Source organism: Solea senegalensis, linkage group LG8 (assembly GCF_019176455.1).
Source record: "Solea senegalensis isolate Sse05_10M linkage group LG8, IFAPA_SoseM_1, whole genome shotgun sequence".
NCBI classification, from domain to species: Eukaryota; Metazoa; Chordata; class Actinopteri; order Pleuronectiformes; family Soleidae; genus Solea; species Solea senegalensis.
The window spans coordinates 475,730-498,472 of NC_058028.1; the positions used below are offsets into that span (position 1 = coordinate 475,730).

General features: G+C 40.7%; 1 protein-coding gene across 1 annotated transcript in view; it reads left to right on the forward strand.

Annotated features, from left to right (window-relative positions):
- igsf9ba (immunoglobulin superfamily, member 9Ba) overlaps positions 1-20,356 on the forward strand; it is a 65,596-nt gene extending 45,240 nt beyond the window's left edge. The window contains exons 6-18 of the mRNA XM_044031250.1: positions 875-1,016; positions 2,361-2,506; positions 4,595-4,737; positions 5,196-5,336; positions 6,365-6,484; positions 6,594-6,744; positions 8,729-8,852; positions 9,456-9,631; positions 11,489-11,715; positions 11,795-11,879; positions 12,217-12,378; positions 12,498-12,543; positions 17,991-20,356. Of these exons, the coding sequence (XP_043887185.1) occupies positions 875-1,016; positions 2,361-2,506; positions 4,595-4,737; positions 5,196-5,336; positions 6,365-6,484; positions 6,594-6,744; positions 8,729-8,852; positions 9,456-9,631; positions 11,489-11,715; positions 11,795-11,879; positions 12,217-12,378; positions 12,498-12,543; positions 17,991-19,620 (3,293 nt within the window). The 3' untranslated portion in view covers positions 19,621-20,356. The remainder of the gene's footprint in view (positions 1-874; positions 1,017-2,360; positions 2,507-4,594; positions 4,738-5,195; positions 5,337-6,364; positions 6,485-6,593; positions 6,745-8,728; positions 8,853-9,455; positions 9,632-11,488; positions 11,716-11,794; positions 11,880-12,216; positions 12,379-12,497; positions 12,544-17,990) is intronic.
- Positions 20,357-22,743: the final 2,387 nt, after the last annotated feature.

Genomic DNA, 22,743 nt, shown 5'->3' on the forward strand with positions numbered 1-22,743 from the left:
ATTCCTACAGTGGAAGCAGACGAGCTGCAAGTAATTCATTATTTTCGTATTTGTTTTGTGGAAACCTGGAAATGATAATGTTCTCAAATGTCTTGTTTTGTCCATAAACTAAAATGATTCAGTTTTAATGATTTCTTTGTCACTTGGAGCAAAGAAACCAGAAAATATTCACATTTAAGAAGCTGAAAAATCAGAAAACTTGTTTTAATCTTGAAAGAAAATTTCTCAAACTGATTAATCATTAGAATAGTTCGCAATTCTTTTTTGGGAACTGACAGTATTAATTACTCTCATCCACATATACAGTAAATGCACATTTTCTTGTACCAATTTTGTTTGAAAGTTTGTGAAACAATTTACTTGATAAAATTATGTTTTAATGAATTTATTGAACATTGGAAAATGATTCATTCATACAGATATTTATTTAAATGAGTTGCTACATTTAGCACAAATTTGCTCTCGTCGTGATCTACATTGCGATCATTAAAAAGTGGATCACCATCTAGAAAGTTTGGGAAACACTGATTTAAGACATACAAATATAAATCTTTAATTAAAAGGTTGCAAAAGTTTAACAAATTAGTTTGGGGGACCCCAAAATAATCTCCTGTGACCCATCTGCGGGTCCCCGGCCCAGTGTTTGGGACGGACTGATTTAAAACATACAAATATAAATCTTAACTCCAAATTTTTGAAAAAATTCTACAGATTTGTTTTTTGGACCCAAAAATAAATCCTGCGACCCGTCTAAGGGTCCCCAACCCAGTATTTGGGGACCACCGGATTAGTAGCATGTGATACCTGTGTGTTAAAAATATGCCGTATTATGAAGTTTATGAATGCAAACTAAAGTTTCTCCCGTCTCTCTCAGGACCTCCATACATCGTGTCACCGCCAGAAAATGCCACCGTCAACATTTCCCAGAATGCACTCTTCACCTGCCAAGCGGAGGCGTATCCTGGCAACCTGACCTACACCTGGTACTGGGAGGAGGACAACGTCTACTTCAAGAAGTAAAGTTATGATCAAACTCATTCTGTGCTCCTGTAACTGTCTCTGTGTGTGTGTGTGTGTGTGTGTGTGTTCTTGTGTTTATGTCTTTGTGAGGTCCAAAAAACAGACAAATCTGTCTTTGTGAGGACAATTTTCAGGATTAAGACCTGGTTTTAGGGTTAGAATTGAGGTTAGGTTAAGGTAAGGGGTTAAAGAATGTATTCTGTCTATGATGTGTCCTCATTAAGATATGAAAACTAGTTTGTGAGTGTGTGTGTGTGTTCTTGTCATCTTTTTTGTCATGAGCTTTAAAGGGCTTTTTCAGGGTTAAGACCTGGTTTTAGGGTTACTTATTGGGTTGTATTTGTAATCTCTCTAGGACCTTTTTTTCTGTCACAAACACTGACCTGTCCAGACCTGGTCCCAATTAGGCAAAACCTCAAATTTCCGAGGAACTAGTAAAGTTTAGGCTAAGATTAGACTAAGATTAGAGTTGTGGTTATGGTTTGAATTAAAATTAGTTAAGATTAGTCATGTCTGCAAATCAGTCGCTACATTTAGCACAAATTTGCTCTTGTCGTGATCTACGTTGCGATCTTTAAAAAGTGGGTCACCATCTAGAAAGTTTGGGAAACACTGATTTAAGACATACAAATATAAATCTTTAATTAAAAGGTTGCAAAAGTTTACCAAATTAGTTTTGGGGGACCCCAAAAAAATCTCCCACGACCCATCTGCTGGGTCCCAGACCCAGTGTTTGGGAACCACTGATTTAAAACATACATATGTAAATCTTTAAGGTTGGGAAAATTTTACAAATTAGATTGAGGGGACCCCAAAAAAATCTCCTGTGATGCATTAAGACCTGGTTTTAGGGTTAGATTAAGGGTAAGGGGGGGCTAGAGAATGCATTCAGTCAACAAAGTGCCAGTTTAAAACATTAGGATTTCTGTTCATCAGCCATTTTGTTGTCATTTCATTCTGCCCACATGTGATTCATACGTGTATTTCGATGATTTATTTGGGTAAAACTGTGATTTTTATTTTAAGAGCAGCTCCATTACAAAATAAAACAAACAGAATATGAGCTTTCATTGTGGCTGTGCTTGATTTTAAACGGTTTGAAGGGGCAGAGAGGACGAAGAAGAAGGCAGCACTGTTTTTTGGTTTTTGGGGCGACCATGACAGTTCCTTCCTCAAAGCTGCAGCAGCCTGCACTTCTGACTCTCTGCCGCCCTCTTATGGCACGCTACTGCAACTCAATGTCCTCATGCTGTGACAAAATAAAATAAAATGAAAAATTAAATTAGATAAAATGAAATGAAATAAAATAAAATTAAATAAAACCTCTGATCTTCCTGCAGTGACCTGAAGCTGCGAGTGCGCATCCTCATCGACGGCACCCTCCTCATCTACCGGGTCAAACCCGAGGATGCTGGGAAGTACACCTGCAGCCCGAGCAACAGCCTCGGCATCTCGCCCTCAGCATCGGCCTACCTGACTGTTCAGTGTAAGTGTTACCGTGGCAACAGGAGTGGAGTGGAGTGGAGGGGAGGGGGTGGTGAAGGAGGAGGAGCAGCAGCAGCAGCAGCAGCAGATAACACAGCAGCCTCCATACTGCTGCTGCTGCTGCTCTGTCGCCACCATGCAATGTAACCTATCCACAATTTCAAGGTCAGACGTGGCAGACAGAACTCTCTCTCTCTCTCTCTCTCTCTCTCCATGATTGAATTATTATCTGACTCTTCAGCCTCATTCCCACGCTCAAACATGGATACAGGGCCTTGTCTCTCAGTCTCCATCTTTCCCCTCCCTCGTCTCATTCTTTCTCCCTCTCTGTCTCTTCCAACATTTGAAACGCTGACCTCCCTGTTCTCATCAGCTGCTCTCTCTCCCGCTCGCTCCACCATCAGCCGTATGTGCGCACGTTGAGCTAATTTTCTCCCAAGTTGCTGCTGGTCATTGATTACTGTGCTACGGTATGAGAGAGGGAGGGAGAGAGGGAGGGAGGGAGGGAGAGCTGTGGGATTTCACAGCACTGCAGGCACTGATTTCATCACTGGCTACAGACTGAGCAGACCAGAAGGAAAAACCGGCATCCTGGACAATTCCTGCAAAGACTGACTCTGCAGGTGCTTGAAATCCTTGAAAGTGCTTGATTTTCAGATGAAATGCTGGGAAAGTGACAAATCTGTGAGACTGCCAGGTGAAAAAACTGTAGTTGGTTCACTACATGAAGGAATAAATACGTCTCTGGGACAAAATACACACTTTCAGTCTCCTTTAAAGGTTCCACTGTGTGAAATTTAGGTGATTTTATTTTGATTTTATAGAAGATGAAGATAAAAGGAAATAGTTATACTTGATTATGCACTTGAATAATCACCTGCTGGTATGAATTGATAAAGCACTTTAATAACAGCTGTACATCAGAGATAAATAAACAAGACATACCAAAAAAGAAAACATGTGTCCAGGATTATCATTATCAATCATACAAAAACAAGAAAATTGGAAGACACTTTTTCCCTTTGGTTCTCAGGAGGATGTAGAAACATGAGACCTGAAACCAAACTATAAAAATAAACTGTAAAACAACAGAACAACTCTCTATAAAACCGTTTTCAGCTTCTTAAATGTGAATCGTTTCTGGTTTCTTTGCTCTGTTCAACAGCCTTTAGCTTGTAGCATGTCTCCTTACTATATCATGCTAGCAAGGAACCCCAGATGAGATCCTTTAAATTATGTTAAAAGATTAGCTATCTGTTCTTGAAATCTTTCTGAAACTGTATCCTTTAAAACTGTTATTCATGTGTAATTTATAAAATAATTTATTGATTGAGTCTGAGCACAGCTTTTACAGCCTTTAGCTTGTAGCATGTCTCCTGGCTATGTCATGCTAGCAGGAACCCCAGATGAGTCAGCTAAATCTGACATGTTTCGGACCAAGCAATAAATGGATACATCAAGGAAATAATCAACAGATTAATCGATTATGAAAATAATCATTAGTTGCAGCCCTAGTTATGTTTTAGTTAACTCGGTGAGTCTGGTAATCCCAGCAGATCGCAGGGTTTGGTCGCTTATTAATGACGGACTTCTGTTTTAGGCAAAAGTGTATTAATCGCTAAATGTGTATAAAATCTTTTTTATTAGAATAGAATAGAATAGAATAGAATATACTTTATTAATCACTTGCGGGAAATTCTTTCGTCGTATTAACAGCTGTACGGTCCTGGAAAATCATAAAAATTAACCTTGAAAGTGCTTAAAAGGTGCTTGACATTGAAAAAAAAAGTATGAACACTAACCCTGACTGAGCTCATATCATTGTTTTAGAGTCACTCCCAGTAAAGTCATACTAGTATTTTAAAAAAACTAAATATCCAATACAATTACATACCAATAACAGTCATAAAACAATGTTTTTGTTGCTGTTTTTGACTGAGAGACACCTAGTGGAAGGTGGATATTTTATTAAATGACCAAAGGTAGATGGGAAATACAGATACAGGCAATTTTATATGGTTTTAAGGGAGAAAATAAATATCCAGAATCAACCACAGTCCTGTATTCACATTTGTATTTTGGTGTCCAGATCCTGCCCGGGTGATCAACATGCCCCCGATCATCTACGTCCCTCGGAAGCTGCCTGGCATCATCCGCTGCCCGGTGGACGCCAACCCACCTGTGACATCAGTGAAGTGGGAGAAAGATGGCTATCCTCTGCGGGTCGAGAAGGTCAGTGTGAACATTTGGCCCAGATGCACATGAATACGTAAAATCGTATAAAATCATATAAAACAAATGTTTAGCTAAAGTTCATCCCATTGAATACGGTAAAAAAAAGGCACAGTGTTCGATGTACAGCCTTGTAGCATCTCTCCTAGCTATGTCATGCTAGCAGGAACCCCAGATGAGTCAGCTAAATTATACTAACAGGAGTTCTTGCTTGTCAGTTGCTGAGCATTTGTGCGCTCCATGTGCTGGACAAAATCCTTTAGAACCACGTCTGCTTACATAGTGTATGTCTTTGGACATAGCAAGTATTTCTGTTCCTCCAAGTACCACTAGAGGGAGCCCACAGTTTGAAAGCCATCATTCACTCGTCATTCGTTCATTTTTAAAAACATTAATGGGTTTCTCGTTCAGGACTCTCTGAGTGTGTGTTAATGGTCATGTTTTAATTTTTCGCGTAGTACCCCGGTTGGAGCCTGATGCCAGATGGAAGCATCCGGGTGGCGGAGGCCACAGAAGACTCCCTGGGCACCTACACCTGTGTGCCTTACAACGCCCTGGGTACCATGGGCATGTCCCCCCCTGCCAATTTGGTGCTAAAGGTACACTCCTGCTAATGTTTGAGTCTCAGTGTCTCATTTTCTGTATGTTTAAGAAAGTATTTATTCCCAGAGACATGTTTTCCAGCCCTTTACTTAAGAGTTTTTAACCCCTATGAAACCTTTAAAAAGATTAATAACAAACAACTTTGTTAGCTGAAAACTGTTCTAGAAACTATAATTAAACATTATACATGATCATGATCATTAGAAAAAATATTTTTTAAGTGGTTTAATCCCCCCCCAAAAAAATTTGATGCAACATTTTCCATGTACTCCATGATGGTAATACTTACTTTGGATGGATAATACAGTCACTGATTACCAGAGACATTGATTTTTTTGTTTCCTTTATTATTTTTTGTGTAGTGTCTAATACTCCCACTCGGCACCTTAAGTGCCAAAAATGTCCCATCTGTATAAACAGCAATCAAACAACAGTTAGCTTTTCAGCACCCGCCCTGATCATTAAAAAACAAAACTAATTGATTTTCAGTATTTCCTGATTAGACCTGCACGGGCCATTTACAATGCAACACTGCCACCTGCTGGCTCTATGCCAAACTGAAGAAAATGGATCAAAAATTATGACAAATAGTAAAAAAAAAAGCATTTATTGTGACCAAGCTGAGGCAGCATTTGTGTGTACACAGCAGCAGATCTGGGGTGGGCAGAGACGAGAAGAAAAGCTACTGAACGATCAGGTTTTTGTCAGCAGTAGAATTCTCTTCTTAATCGTTTTGTGAACTTTTCAGTCAAACTCCTTCTTGATTGCTGTTACCTCACTTTGCCTCCAACTGTCTCGACATAAAACAAATCACTTCCTGTATGCAGTGTGGGAATGTCTCCTGGTGACACGCGATCGAGAGCACTGTGTTAGCTCATTTGACTACATTTAAAAGTTATGTATTTTTGCTACACTGCCTCAAATACCAATAAAGGAATTAAAAAAAAGTCACATACTACAGCTTTAAGCACAGAAGAATTTGCCTTCATTCCTTCATGATGCATTTTCATGTATGTTTATCAAGGATCCCCCTTACTTTAACGTGAGGCCTGGGGGGGAGTATCGTCAGGAGGCTGGCAGAGAGCTAGTTATCCCCTGTGCTGCTTCTGGAGACCCTGATATACCATCCATCACCTGGAGAAAGGTGCAGTAAAGTGATTGAATATCTTTTCTGTCATATTGAAAAATTTGTAAAATTATTTTACTGTAAAGTAAAATTTTTAAGAAAAATTTTGTTGAAATGTCTATTGAAGGTGGGGAAGCCGAGCAGGAGTAAGCACAACATCCTCCCCAGCGGCAGCTTACAGTTTGTGTCCCTCGGCAAGGAAGACCACGGAGAATGGGAGTGTGTCGCCACCAATGTGGTCACTAGCATCACTGCCAGCACGCGTATCCTTGTTATCGGTATGAACAAATTCCCACTTATTTTAAATGACTGATCTATCTGATTGGAATTCCGGAAGAATTTAAAGCACAGGATGAAGTTGAAGCAGGTTTGGAGTCCATACTTCCGTGGATTACAGTTAACAGAAATATAAATTGGCATTAACTATGTTTACTTTAGGAGACAAGGCGAATGACATGTGCAACAAGTAGAATGGCGTGGCAAAATAGCTAACAATCATTATTTGGAATGGAAAAACAAAAACATTTGTTTGTTTCCCCTTTTCTGGGGATATATATGTATAATTAGCCAAAACAGCGTCAAACCAAATCGCTAGCAGCTTCGGCTGGGTTCACTCAGGCTAGCTCATGGCCGAAAAATAAATACTGCTGATGTTAATGTTGATTTAAAACAGTCTTTCGTGAATATATAAATTTTTTTCCACTTTCTTTTTGAGTTAGTTTTCTCTTCCCCTGCAGAGGAGGTGACTCTTATCCTTCAAACTCTTTACTTTGACCCAATTTCTGCTTCGGCGACATTAACATATCAGTTGATTATATCTGTAATAGCTTTTAACAGTTGCATTACAGTGTGTGTGTGTCCACTCCTCCTTTTTAAAATCCTGTCACGTCAGCCTGTGTCTGTTCGGTCAAGGACGTCTTTTTCACTCCTACACTGATTTGCTGAGGTGTTGACAAAGACAGGGTCATGCAGGTCCAGACTCTGCAGTGTGTGTTTGTTTTGTTCTTTAGCGTTCACTCACAGAAGTCGCTACGGGTTTAAGTCACAGTTCAACGAGCATTGTAGGAAGTTTCCAAAAAACTTTTCCCGACCAATTTAAATGTGAAATAAGTCTTTATTGTCCTTCCACACACTCGTTATTATGTCACTGACAGTGTTTCGACTACAGTCCCATTCAAAGGTGACCTGCTGCTCAGTTTTTTTAAAATTTGGCACGGTCCAAAAACCCAAACAGGGATGATTTCCTTTCCTCGTCCAAGCATCGTGTCACCATTTTGGCTGACTCACACGTGTGCTCACACACGAGTGGCCACTGTGGGAGTGCACACAACAGGATGTTGGCTTAAAAAGTCTTTCTTTATATTTTCATTATCATTAACCCTTAGCAAGTCAAATGTGGTTGAGGACCAATGTTGTTGTAAGCAATGGAAAATTTGGGCCTAATCATGGTATCATGGTATCTTCAGGTAGGTAAAAGTGCCTCAAAAACAAAAAAATCCACGTTTGCTGCCTTAAGCTAACAATAATGTGGACGTTTTCCCGCCAATGTCAAATTTGTTGGAGCACTGAGGTCACGCCTTTTGATGTAGAGAAAATCCTTTGATGGCTTTTAATCATTAACTTGTCTAGAACATATAGGCTGAGTTTGACGCGGCTAGCTCAGACGTGCTAGGACGAGTTTGTTCAAATCCGTAGACTAGCCATTTCTGACTTCTGACTGGGCGGAGTGATTATAAGTACATTCAAAATTGGAATCATGAGAGCAACGAGAGGGCTACGAACGGGATTGTGTGCTATGCCAGTATCACATTTTTCGCCTCCGTGGCAAATTTCAAGAGTCTTTATGCACGTTAACCCCCTCAAAAATGAGCGCAACACCGGAGAAAAATAATAATCACAACAGGAACAATAGGTCATGCTCGGGCCCTAATTATAGCATAATAATAATGGTGAATGTATGATAATAATAATAATAATAACAGCCTCGAAATTGGATCTGGATCCTGCAACCTGCAAGATGAGCACAGAGAGAGACTATAACCCTCTGTTATAGTTTTGACCGAGCAGAAATGACATAATGTGCCTTTAAAACTTGAACTCAGAATTAGCAGTTATACATATATATAATTTAAATGTTAACACATCCGTAGCTTTAATTACTGCGAGTGATAAAAACTAATAATTATAAGTGTGTTAATGTCTGATAAGAAAATTGCTACTTGTGAGGTTTTAAATGTGTGTGTGTGTGTTTAATTCACTCAGGAACCAGCCCACACGCTCCAGGAAATATCTATGTCTTACCCTCAACCACCTCTGCCAACGTGTCCTGGGAACCAGGCTACGACGGCGGCTTCGAGCAGACTTTCTCCGTGTGGTACGGTCCAGTGTGAGTGGTCTTCGCTTCACCAAAAAATATTTTAAAAGATCTGAATATTTTTCAATAAATCAATGATTTCTTACATTTGGAACTCAATAAATTCAGTTATTTTGATTTCGAGAAAAAAGTTATCATCATAGATTTTATATGAAAAATGTATGCATTTTTTCCCAGTATAAGACCAGGGGGTGACTCTGCTGCTGGTCGCAGAAATAACTAATTGTGAATGTAAGTCTGTGAGAAAATGAACATACAGTATAACTAAACACTAAACATATTTCATATTTAAAGGAAACTAGATGTTAAAATATGGCACTTATGGATGAACGCCAGTGTCAATGAGAGCTGGAATCGTCCAATAGGAACGTCTGGTTTCAAAAACATGACAAGACACATGAAGACATGGCGCCGGACAAATAAATAAATCTGTAATAAATGGTTGCAAAAATTCAGCAAATTTGTTTGGGGGACCCAAATGTAGTCTCCCATGACCCATCTGTGGGTCCAGACCCAGGCTTTGGGAACCTCTGTGTTAGACCATTACTCTCTATTTTTTGCGGTCTCATATTTTAATCATAATCTTATTGATTTTGTTTTGTTTCCGGTGATCAGGTCAAAGAGAACAGACTTCGGTCCTCATGACTGGCACTCCATGCCGGTCTCTGGTGCTCAGACCTGGTTGCTGGTGCCGGGGCTGGAGCCTGGGACTGAGTACCAATTCAGTGTGTTGGCGCAGAACAAACTGGGCACCGGTCCGTTCAGTGAAGTTGTGACAGTCAACACTGCAGGTGGGTTCACACACACACACAGGGCCACATACATGCCTGGCATATATACTGCTGCAGTACAGTGTTGTACTGTTGTACTGTACTTTGTTATTTATATTTCTGGCAACTTTCACTTTTATTCCACTACATTTCCTCTAACTACCAAATAAAATCAGAAGAAGAAGAAAAGTTGGTATTATGGTCTGTATTTATATAGAGCTTTTCTAGTCTTGATGAGCGGCTTTAACCTTACAGTTTTCACCCATTCACACGCTGCATCATGGGTGTGTCTTTGCTCAACGACACATGTAGACAAGCAGAGCCAGGAATTGAACCCACAACCTCACACTCACTCATTCACTCACACTCACTCACTCACATTCACATGCTGCAACATGGGCTTAAGTGTCTTTGCTCAAAGTTCAAACTAAACAGAATTTTAAATAAACACATAATTACAATATAACAAATCCTTTTAAATAAACACACGCCGCCCTGTTGAAAACCTGTAGAGTAGAAACACTTTGAAAAGCACAAGTGTAACTAACGATGTGAACGATGGCACCGTTCCATTTAGGTGTGGACCTTTAAAAACCAGCACGGACAATAGAGACGGCATTTTCTTTGTCCATGGTGTTTGAGCCACCTGTGTTTGACTTGTTCACGTTTGTTTGTGGTGAGAAAGGAAAAGGAAAAGGAATCAGTCTGAGATCTTAAAATTAAGCTGCTACAAAGTAACGTGCTTTAAAAAAAAATGTTAAAAAAAGGGAACAGATTAACATGTTTTAGATTCCTGCGTGTTTTAAAACCATGTCACGCCTCAAGGGCGTCGCCGGTTCAGTCTTTGTTCGGCCGTGTTCACAAACCCAATTTAAAGGTGTGTGTGTGAAAAACTGGTGACTCAGCAAAACTGGGAGAAACAGTAAAGAGAGAAGAGAGAGTGTGTGACTGAATTTGCAGAAAGGACAAAGGCGTGTTCCCAACGGCGGGTTCCCAAACACTGGGACTGGGATCAACAGATGGGTCGCGGGGGAATATTTTCGGGTCCCCAAGTAAATTTGCTAAATAGATTTATGTGTTTATGTTTAAAATAAAACTAGGTTTTTTTTCTAATTTACCAGAACATTTCTTGGAAATTATTCATTAACCAAATATTAGGTTTTACAGATATAGCCGTAAATTAGTTAATACGCACTAATTATTTGTACAAATTTGTTATTTGTACTTCTCTGGTACGGGATAATATTCTGTAGCTTTATTTTTTTTTTTTTAATTTTTAAAAACAGACATAGAGACTCTACAGTGCTTCAGTAGCGTTTCCATACACATAGATACAAAAAGTTCGTACAGCGCTTCGTGTCCATATTCCCATCCTGTTCCATTAAAGTCTTTCGCTTAAACCAACTGTCATAGCGACTCACACACGTACAATACCTGTTTTTCTAGAAGTCATTTTATCGTTTAAAGTTGTTGTCCTGCTGCCGTGTAAAGCTAGCTAGCTACTAACCAGAATCGCCAAATTGGAAGTCTCGCACAAAAATAATGACGGATGTCAACTTACATGTTTGTGCGGAAAATAAGGTCGATAAAAATGTAGGAGCTAATTTTCCCGATAGTAATTCTTATCTTCTGGTTGGTTCGTTGGTTACTTGTTTCTTCTGAAAGTAAGGTCTATGGAAAGTTTGAGAAACTCTGCTCTTGAAGATACAATGACCTACTTGATGTTTCATTTGGGTTCCTTAGGTTCTCCTCTCGGTACCAGTAGTTACTTCTTGGTTGGTTACTTGTTTCTTCTGAAAGTAAGGTCTATGGAAAGTTTGGGAAACTGCTCTTGAATATGTAATAATAGCCTGGATGAATTTCAATTGGGTTCCTCAGGTTCTCCTCTCGGTACCCCAGAACCACTGGTGCTTCTTACTCCACCACGGTGCCTCACAGCCAATCGCACGCAGCACGGTGTCCTACTCACATGGCTCCCGCCGGCCAACCACTCGTCACCCGTCGACCGCTACATCATGGAGTTTCGTCTCGGGGAGAGGTGGGAGGTTCTGGACGACCTGATCTCGTCCACGGAGACCGAGCTCATCGCCAAAGACCTCGTTCAGGTCAGTGAATCCACGTTTTCACCAGCCTGACCAGTTTTTGTGATGCTATAACTTTAATTTATCACATGTGTGTGGACAGGACTCCTGGTATGAGTTTCGAGTCATGGCCGTCATGGACGACCTGATCAGTGAGAGCAGCAACGTGGTGGGCGTGTCCAGCACTGGTCAGTTTACGTTTCTTCACAGTAAAATTAACACAAAAGAGTTTTTCTGAATTAACAAGATAATTTTTCAAAAAAGACTTTCTGAATAAACTTATGAATTTATTTTGCAAAATTTTAATTCTGCACTATTTTTCTTAATCAAAGAAATTCCTTTCGTTGTAAAACATACATTTCTGGTGGAATCGTTTATGTTTACGTGTATGTTTCTTAATTGATGAGTTAAATTTCTTCTTTTTTATGGAGTTGACATTTTCTGAATCAAATAGTAAATAATGTGTTTCTTTTGCATACAGAAATGAAAACAGATTTTTGTTCTTTTGTTTCCGAACATTGTCAGATCCCTTCCCTCCTGCTGAGTTACCTGAAGAAGGCCTGGCTCGGCCCGTGGTGGCCGGCGTCGTGGCGACCATCTGCTTCCTGGCAGCGGCAGTTTTGTTCAGCACTCTGGCGGCGTGCTTCGTCAATAAACAACACCGGCGCAAACTCAAACGTAAACCAGGTCAGTCTCTAAAGTAACGTCCGCTCTCGCCATCCATCCATGTTTCTGACTTTGTCCTGATCCTGTATAGAAGAAAAGGCTTTTATTTATAAATAAAGGCATATTTTTTGTCCTCTCAGATCCTCCCTTGTCGGTGACACACTTCAGGAAAAGCATCGAGTCTCCGTAAGTAAAGACAACCTCAGCTGCTGCTGTCGTTTACCTGAGGACGCTGCTGCTGCTGCTGCTGCTGCTGCTGCTGTGCATCCTCTCTCTGCACCTTTTATAAAAATCATATAAATGCTGTAACGAGACACACATTTTAACACTCAGAGCATTTAGGCTCTAAGAATGTGCAACATAGAGCGTCTTATATCCTTTTATTCAGCACAACCTATAAGCAATATGATGGAATTATAAACAGTATATATATATTCCGTATAAACACACCTGAGCAAAAAAAAGTCCTGAAAATGTTCAGAATCTGATTGAATTTGTGGAAGTTTGCTTGGTTTGAACAAAAATAATAGAAAAACATAACAATATGGGATATAAAATGAATCAGAAACACATAAGAAGAAAGAAAAAAACACATTTAGTCAAGCTTGAAGGTGTGACCTTTAATCTAGAGCTGCAACTAACGATTACATTTAGAATCAAACCTGGATATCACATTCAGAGATTAGAAAATGTTGGTGTTCAGAGATTAGCAAATGTTCATACTCCAAGATTAGAAAACGTTGGCGTACAGAGATTAGAAAATATTCACATTCCGAGATTAGAAAACATACCCATTCAGAGATTAGAAAATGTTGACATTCCGAGATTAGAAAATATTCACATTCATACATCAGTGTTTACCAAACCTGGAAGACTTTTCAGTTTTAATGATTTTTTGTGAAACCAGAAAAATCATGGTCAACACAAAAAATTCCCGTGGCAATTTACCAAGGCTGTACCTGCGACATTGGTCTGTGCGATGTGAGCACTAAAGCCTGTGTTATACTTCCGTGTACACATGACCGCGTGACCCTGGTGTACTCGCGTGTCGGGGTCCTGTAGTATCCCACTTCACCAGCGGGTGGCGGTACAAGTCTGAACGCAGGGAAAAAGAAGAAGTAAAAAGAAGAACAAGTATTTATTTATTTAGTATATTTATTATATGAATTGTTTGAGGTTGTTTTCAGATGGTGTAGAGAATCATGTGCAGCAGCAAACTCTCTGTCTCAGATGACGGTTAATAAAAGCAGCCACGTCAGCGTTTTTCAGACATTTTTTTTGCCAAAGCTGCAGAACTCTGTGTGTGTGTGTGTGTGTGTGTATATCGATTTCTGATCCATCTGTGTTCTTTAACCTCAAACACTGTCTGCTTTTCTGCATGATTCTCTGTGTTTAACGATGCACATTTAATGTACAGTTTCAGCTATGTGTGTGTGTGTGTCTCTGTGTGTGTGTGTGTTACCTGTGTACAAGTGCATTTCAAATCTTCAGAACGAGCTAATTTGTGACAATAATCTGTGTAAATCCCATTGCAGAGTAAATGTTTGACTTCAGGGGGAAAATCATTAGCATCAGGTGCCTTTGTCTATTTTTGTTCAAATAGTTCAGGCCGTGGAGCTGCACACTTAACAAAATAATTAAAATATGCATTATATTCAAAATAGTACTAAGATGAAAGTTTTCTTATTGGACAGACTGCAAATTAAAGATTAAATGTTTTTAAATTTGGTACAAACCCCATATCTAGAACAGTTTGTACACTTGAAAAAAAATGCAATAAATACTAAATTCTGTTTTTGTTGAATGAATTTAACCTTTTTCCAACAGATAAGAGCACAAAGAAAAGACTTTGAGTGTTTTCTCTGACAAATCTGATTGTATATTTGTAAATTTAGAACAAGAAAATAGCACATGTGAGGTTATAAAATTAATAAAATAAATTAATTGGGATAGTTTGGAAGACTGAAAAGTTTAATTTTGTTCTGGAAAGTTCCACAGTGAACTGTTAACAGGTGAGGGGATGAAAACTGGAGCAGCTAACACTTTGGATTGTGGAGACGCGTTTTTCCCTTTTCATTTTTTGAACACAGACATTATTTCCTGCACCAAACACAAATCTTTTTACATGTCATTTAGCAGAAGCTTTTATCCAAAGCGACTTATAATGGAATTGAGTACAATCAGCCAGGGGTGGAGTCGAACTTGCGACCATTTCGACCATGATGTTTTTCACACACAGGGTACCGGTCTTAACCACTGAGTGGCTCCACCCCCGAATCTTATCTGAGATGAACTGAAAGACAGTAGAAACGGGTTCAGACAAGTCCAAATTTCTGTTTTTTAGGGGTGATGTAATGCTAACGTCAGAATATACGTGCCAAAGACTGTTTTCAAGAAAAGATACAAAATCTAGCATGTAATATTGGTATGATATCAAAGAAACTGAATAGACAAACTGGCAGAAATCCAAGGGGCGGGGATAGTAACAAGTAGCAGGTGCAAACATTAAGGGTAGAAAATAATCCACTTCCTGTTTCGTATTTTTTGAGTGTTTATTGCCTTTTTAGAAAGTGTCCCAACTCGTCTCTAAATGTGGGTTTCATGAAAATAAGAAGCAAAAACAATGAGTCGTATCAGTTATGAATCATATCGCATTTGTACCCGTAAAAAAAATAACGTCAGTTTGACTGTTTGGTGCAGCTCTACCAGGCAGAGTCAGGGCGTTGACACTGACCTGTGAGTTAGTGATAGTGACTTAGATAAAGGTGAACCAGGCCCGTGTCGTTTGTCTCCCACCGCAGGCCTCCTCTCACCCCTTTGCCCGGGGTAGAGCCCTGCTGGGACGAGCCTGCCAGGAGCAGTTTCATGCCCCCACCCGCCAGCCCCTTGTGAGTGTGCTGCACTGCACTGCACTGCACTGGCTCGGCTGCATGGTTAATTAATGCACTGCACACAAATGATCAACGACTATTGACAAGGATTATTCTTTCTTTCTTTTTTGCGAATTCAAACGCTGGTCCTGTTGCATGCACTTTCACATGCAAACCACAGGGATTTTATTAGCATCAGTTCAGTTGCATGTAACAGTACAACACTGTATATATGCACTCTTTAGGGGCCTTTCACATGTGCACACTTATTTGCCTAAAGCTCCAGTTCCTAATTTTTTTTTTTTTGTTTTTGCTCTATTGTTTTTGTCCAATACTCACACTCACCACCTTAAGCGCCAAAAATGTCCTACCTGTGTCAACAGCAATTAAACTTTTATTTGAAATTATTTTCAACCAAAATCATTCCCGATCATAAAGATAATCATTTTTAGTCTTTTCCAAATAGATTTCACAGGCCACTTATAATACAACAGTGTCCCCTGCTGGATTACTAACTAAACGAGGAACCTTTTAGTTTAAAGCCGCAGTGCATAATTTTTTTTATTTCTGCGCTATTATTTTCTTGTAGTGTCTAATACTCCCTCTCACCACCTTAAGCCAAAATGTCCCACCTGTATAAACAGCAATTTCACTTTTACCTGAAATCTTTTTCAACCAACATCATTCACACAATAATTTTTAGTCTTTTCCAAATAGAATTTCAAGAGCCATGTATAATACAACGCTGCTACTTGCTGTATTACCAGGGAATTACGTCTATAACCAAGAGAACAAAATATAAATTTAAGGTCAGGATAATAACATGGAAAGTATGATTTTATTGTTCTTCTGACAGGTGGGGCTTATATCACCCCACTTTTGGTTCAAAGCTGCAGTGCGTCTTTTTTTTTTCTTTTTGCTCATTATTTTTTGTTTAGTGTCAAAAACCCCCTCTTACCACCTTAAGTGCCAAAAATGTCCTACCTGTTAATGTGAATTAAAGCTGCAGTGCGTAACTTTTGTTGATTGTTGATTATTCTGAATCTGTTTGATCTTCATAAACAGAAACAATGTGACATTATTTATTTGCTGAATCCTTCATTTGGAAACAGGTTTGTCAGACCTGACTGAGGGAGCGTTTGTGTGTAAACAGCAGCAGAGAAAAGGCGGGGGGGGGACAAGAAGTGCTTACGAAGAAGAAGAATTTAGTTCTGAATCTTTTTGTTGACGCTGTTTTGTGTTTTCAGTTATATTCTGTTTGCAGCCATTGTCCTTCACCTGCTCAATGTTGCCTCTGTCTGTCTTTGCATAAAACAAGTCAATGACTTTGTGTCTGTGGGCGACATGAGATCTAAACACAGCTATGTTGAGAAAACAGAGAGTCATGTGAAGTGAGAGACTTAATCAACTCATTTTACAATGGTTTGAATGTTGCAGGCATTTGTGGACAGAAATGTGGACCAGATTCGTCTTAGCAAATATAAATTTAGGTTTGAAAATTTACGCACTACAGCTTTAGAGTCATCTCAGCAGCTCCCAGGTCGCGGTTGTTTAGCAACGACTGATTTGACAGAAAGCATTTTTTATGCTTTTTTTAGAAGATGCATGTGAATGGTCCCTAATGTAAATATATACGTGATGTATTCACTGACCCGGTAAATGTCCACTCTTCTGCTCCTGGTGTGAGAAAATTGAGGCCTGGTTAGATGTCATCTGCTTTTTTATTTCGCTCACGTCATAATTTGGTGCAGCATATGGAAATTTGATCTCATGCTGACAAGAAGATTAAAGGTTCAGTAGTTAAGTGTTTTCCAGTTACGTCATTGTTCCTCCTCTCGTCCTATCATTCTGGCTTGATTCATTAGCTGCTGTCATAAAATGCTGTCATTGTTATAATACCCTTCATTATGGCTGTGTGGACAAGAGTGCATTGGCTTTGTATCGTGTCAACTGATCAGTGTAAAGGGATCTTTCAGTTTTTTTTTGAAGTGTGGTTGTATGGGCTTTTGACAATGCACCTCAGTTCCCATAAAATTTACACCACCTTAAGTCTACAATATCTTAAGATTATTTTTGTCACTTATTGCTCACACTTAGACAGCCTCTTTCTAGCTGGAAACTGAAGTTTGACTAACCACTCATCCTCCTGCACCAAACCCCATAGAGAAAATCTGTGTTTTTAAACTGCAGCAACACAGGAACTGCTTATTTATTGCTTTCTTATTTGGTAAGTTTGTGCCACTACAGTAAATCCAAAGGTTTCAAATCCCAAAGTCACAAGACAACACACTTAAAATTACTGACAGAGGCAGCAGTGAATCAACAACTCCTGTGTGCTGTGATGTAAAATCGCTGATTTTCTCTATGGACTTTGGTGCATTTACAAACTTCCTTTTCCAGCCATAAAATGCCACCTAATGACAAGAGAAAGTGACAAACATATTCTTAAGATTTATACAGTCATATCTTTTATTAGGTGAGCCTTTTGTTGAGTAGTCAAAATCTATTTTTCCTTCCCCTCCCTGCTGGCAGCCATGTGAGTGTCTGCCTCCCAGGTTGGTCCCTGGAAACAGCGGTGTACATGGTCAATACTTCATACAGCCACACTTAAAAAAAAAAAATCAAACTTATCCCTTTAGAAATACTGATTAAGTTACAGCCTAAGAAGTTTTTCTATAGTTTTTAAATAACTTTTTTAACAAGCTTCCTTTGGGTTTGTTTTAAATCAAGCCAATTTGTTTTCTCTGCATTTATTTCCATTAGGTTATCATCTGGGAAGATAAGTCCAGAGAGCTCCCCTCCATCTCGTCCTCGCTCTCTTTCTTCGGAGGGTTCCCATGGACCAGGCCTTTATGTCAGGAAGCTGCCCAGCCCTCAGAGTGAAAAAGACAAAGAGCTCTCCTTCTACAAGAAAACCAAGCGTGCCATAGCCAGCAAGAAATACAGCGTTTCTAAGCACGAAGCAGAGGTCACCACACCTATCGAGCTGATAAGCCGTGGCCCTGACGGCCGCTTTGTGGTTGATACCAGCCCGCCACCGCGCCGCATCCAGGGCTTCCCCTTCGCAGAGGAGTCTGACATGTACCCCGAGTTCCGGCAGTCTGACGAGGAGAACGATTTTGACCCAGGGCCGCTGCCACCCATCATGCCCACGCTGCGGCCCCAGCTCTCTCCAACATCCTCCAGCCTGGAGTCAACACAGCCCCCCACCTACAGCCCCCGCCTTCACAGGGCCATGGAAGGTATGAGCTTTGCAGACAGCAGTGCTCTTCACGCCTCGGGGCAGGCCCCGGCCTCCCGCTACAGGGGCTTCCCCCAGGGCCCGTTCTATGGGTATCTAGGCAGCCGTGCTGAATCAGGGATTCCACCACCATTCTATATGCCTGACATCAGCCCACGTAGCTCCGCTCTGTCCTCCCCCCCAGGCACCGCCGAGGGCCCCTTCGGTTACCCGTCAATCCCAGAAGAGAGCGGGGAGCTGGAGCACCATCAGTACACTGCCTCTGGCCACTCTCTGTCTCACACTCACAGCCCTCCGTCGCACTCGCCAGACAGCTGGCAGCCTCACGAGCTGCCCTTCCTGGGTCTGGAGGGTCCACGCTTCATATACCCACCTCATCATCCTTTACATCACCCCCAGGATCTCCCTGACCCTCCCCCTTACCCTCCTCACTCTCTTCCTCCTAGTCGCCTGCACCTCCCTTCCCTGAAGGATCCAACAAGCCCTGGACTCCTGCAGCTGGAGGTTCCTGTGGCTCCCCCCGGCAGAGACAGGCCCCCAGGGCCTCCGGTTAGGCGTTTAGCTATGCAACAGGCCCAAAGTCTCGGCCAGCTCAGACACACGTCCCACGGTGTGGGTGTACCAGTGTTGCCTTACCCCGACCCGGCAGCCCGTGCAGGGAGCCCAAGCACAGCCCCCAGTAGTAGTCCTCAGTCCTGGCTCAGCCCGAGGGCGGGGCGCCGGGCAGACCCCAGCCTCCCGCCGCTCGTCCTCCAGCCCTCTCGCCTCTCTCCGCTCTCCCAGAGCCCGCTTAGCACCCAGCCAGGTTCTCCAGACATTCTGGTGCGGCCTCCTCCGCGCCCCAGCATCCTCCGCACCTCTCGGTCTCTGGAGATGCCTGAGATCGGCCGGCAGCCCTCGGCCACTGTCAGTTTCTCGCGCAGGTCATCCCTGAGCGCCTCCCCCACTCAGAGCCAGGGCGGCATGCAGCCCAGCCCCAGTTATCGTGCCCACTTGTCATACGCCTCCACCGCAGCCAGTTACCCCTCCCAGTCCCCCTCACCCCCTTCAGAGGGCAGGGATGTTTTCGGGCAGAGGCCATCCCAGAGAAGGACAGAGGAGGAGATGCTGCCCTCAGAGCCCCCACAGCTCCAGATCTCAGCCTCAGGGTAGGTGCTCTAACTCCAGCTGTGAATAGTCACACATTTACTTAAAGAGGAGACTCGTCTCCACATCTGCTCTTTAGTCCAGACTTCCTCCACAGTTTTAAATTCTACCCATTTGAAGAAAAGTTGGGACACTTTCAATAGAACCTAAAATGTGTTATTTTGGTAAGAGGTTTGAACTTTTATTTTACAGACAAAAGGGTGGACATTGATGTCTGCAACACACTCAGAAAAAGTTGGGAAACTACAGAGGAAACTTCACCACTGGGTCACCGCACCATTTCTTTAAATTACAATCATTTGGGAGTGATTCTCCTCTTCATGATGTGCTTTACGCGAGTCAGTTCTGGACTTCAGGCGGACTAGTCAAAGCCACACATTCCATGTCTATGAAGCCACATGGAGTTCCTGGTCTTGACAGGAGCATAATGTGTCTCCAGTATTGAAATATCGTACGGTATAAATATGGTACCTTCATAGATCACCCATGCCGTGAGCACTGATGCTCCTCCATACCCACCACACACACTGGTCTGGATGGTCTTTGGCAAGTAGAACCCGACGTGTTTCTACTGAGTTCAGGTCCTGAGAACTCAGTTTCTAAAATCCAGTGATGGATTGTCTTAAAGGAATACTTCACCGATTTGCATTTAGCTTTGTATTACTAGAATAGGGGTAGTATTTTTTGAAAGATTTTGCTTCCCACCCACAGTTTTCACTGAGTCTAGAAATATCTTCATTCTTTTTTTTGTTACGTGCCCACCAGTGACACTTGGTCCTGTTAGCGTAAGTGTTAGCAAAGATGGCGGACACTGTTTACATTCTGGGAATGAGGTCCCGTCCCCTTACGAGTGGGATTAAAATGTGCGGAATTGCGACTCTAATTCCACACTTTGCTAAGTGTTACACTAACAGGACCAAGTGTCACTGGTGGGCACGTAACAAAAAAATATGAAGATATTTCTCGACAACATACAACGCTAAATGCAAATAGGTGAAGTATTCCTTGAAGTGACAAAGATTTTTGAAGGTTCTCCTGAGACCATATGATGAATCACGGTAGGGCTAGCGTGTATTCAGCCGATGTCTTAATGCGCTGAGGTTTCTTCTGATTTCATGAATCTTTTTATGATATTATGAACTCCAGATGGTGAAAGACCTAAATCTTTTACTGATAAACATCGTCTTTGACTCCTTTTGAGTGTCAAATCTCTCACAAAGGTTGGCCCAAAATGGTGAGGTGTGACCCATCCTTGCTTACAAAGGCTAATGATATGTTCCTGTTATAGTCAAAAGTCGGAATTTCCGAGTTTCTCATCAGTAGTTGGAAACTGGAAAGCCACCTCTAGTTGGATTTCCAACATGGAAAGTTGGAAGAGCCTCACAGACATAGGATTCTAAGATGACTGCTAAGATGAACGTACCACATGTCTTTTGGTAGGTTCTCCCTTATACCCAGTTTTCTCACCTCTGCTAATCGTGGAACCTTCCAGAACCTTCATACCCCTTTCATTCTTACAAAGTTTACCAACTTTTTCTGAGTGTTTAACAAGCGTCACATTCTATTATATTTTATGTGTTTGTGAATTAGGTTTGTCGGGAGAAAACGTTTCTGCTAATCTGTTAAATCAACAAAATTCAACAAATGACAGATTTTAGTTTTCTTTTAATTTTTAGAAAGCGTCCCAACTTTTTTTTCTGTAAATGGCTTTTTTTTCTACTCAGGCTTAATTACATTGCATATCATATGTGTATATATACATATACATATATAAATATAAATATAAATACGCAGAATTCATGTAATTGCATTTAGCACAGATTTGTGTCAGTTCATAAAAAAAAAAAACCGAACACGTCTCAAAATTTGATTTGACGTATTTTGGTCTTTATTATTTCATAGCTCGTATTTGATCTCATAAAATATTGATCGTAACTTTAAAAATTGAAGTCAAATTTGGACTGGAGGAAGACTTAGAGGGAAAAACACATAAGCTGCTTAAACTGTGCCATATTTTTTTTTCTCTCCCCCCATGAAACTTTGAATTGAAGCAACGATAACAGCTTGATATGAATTAAATTTGATTAGATTCATCACTGATTGAAAGCAAAAAAAACACGATTATGCTATCAAATTTACACAAATAAAACAAAAATGGTACCACTTTCTAATAAGGTCACACTTTTAAAGCTTTTAAAAGCTGTAAATTATGGTTTACGGTTTATGGTTTGAGTACTTTATTTCCACATTTGCAAACGTGAAGTATGTTATGTCTGTTAATGATTAATTGGCATTGATAAATATTGTACACATAGCAGCTGAGGCACCTTTGCCCTGTTATTTTACATTCTCAGCCGCAGGGGGCGATGAAATATTAACACGCCACAGATTTGTCTCAAGTTTACAAAGTGTTAGTCGCTCATAGCTGTTCAAAAAGGAATCTGTAGGCCATTTATTTACGTTCATTAATACCTTAATCTAACCACAACTCAAATTTAACCCCTAAATTTAACCAACTGAACCAGTTTCTCATCTCATTAGGACCTAGTTTTTGATCTACATGAGGACTTGGCAAGGTATTAGTACAAGACGGCTCCTTCACTGCCCGACTGACTATATTCTCTCTCTCTGCTTGCCTGTAAGAGAATGTAACTGATGCTGTTTTACAGCAGCTCCTGTGTGTTTGTTTGGTTCTCCGTAAGAGCTCTCCGCAGTGCTATGAATAATGTAATAACAGTGTGTTTGTGTGTGTCTTTATTTATATGTGTGAGCACCTGTTTTTTGTTTTTTTTTTGTTTTTTTCACTCGGTGTCATTTGTTATTTGCCAAATCAAAGTCGCTCTTGCGCTTGTTTGGCTGGAGTAAAATGTGAGCCGCCTATTTTTACGTTACTTGTAAATGATGCTGTGCCACATGCATTCAGACTTAACTAAGTAAGTGAAAATAACAAATAGCACCGCAACTGATTAATTAATTCGTAATAGATGACTAAATTGAATAAACTGCCAACTTTTTGGCGATTTTAATTGATTAAATAAAAAAAAAAAAGATTTTGACGTGTTGAATGTGAATATTTGCTGCTTTCTTTGTTGTGTAAAGTGAATGTTGACATTTTATCATCTTTTATTA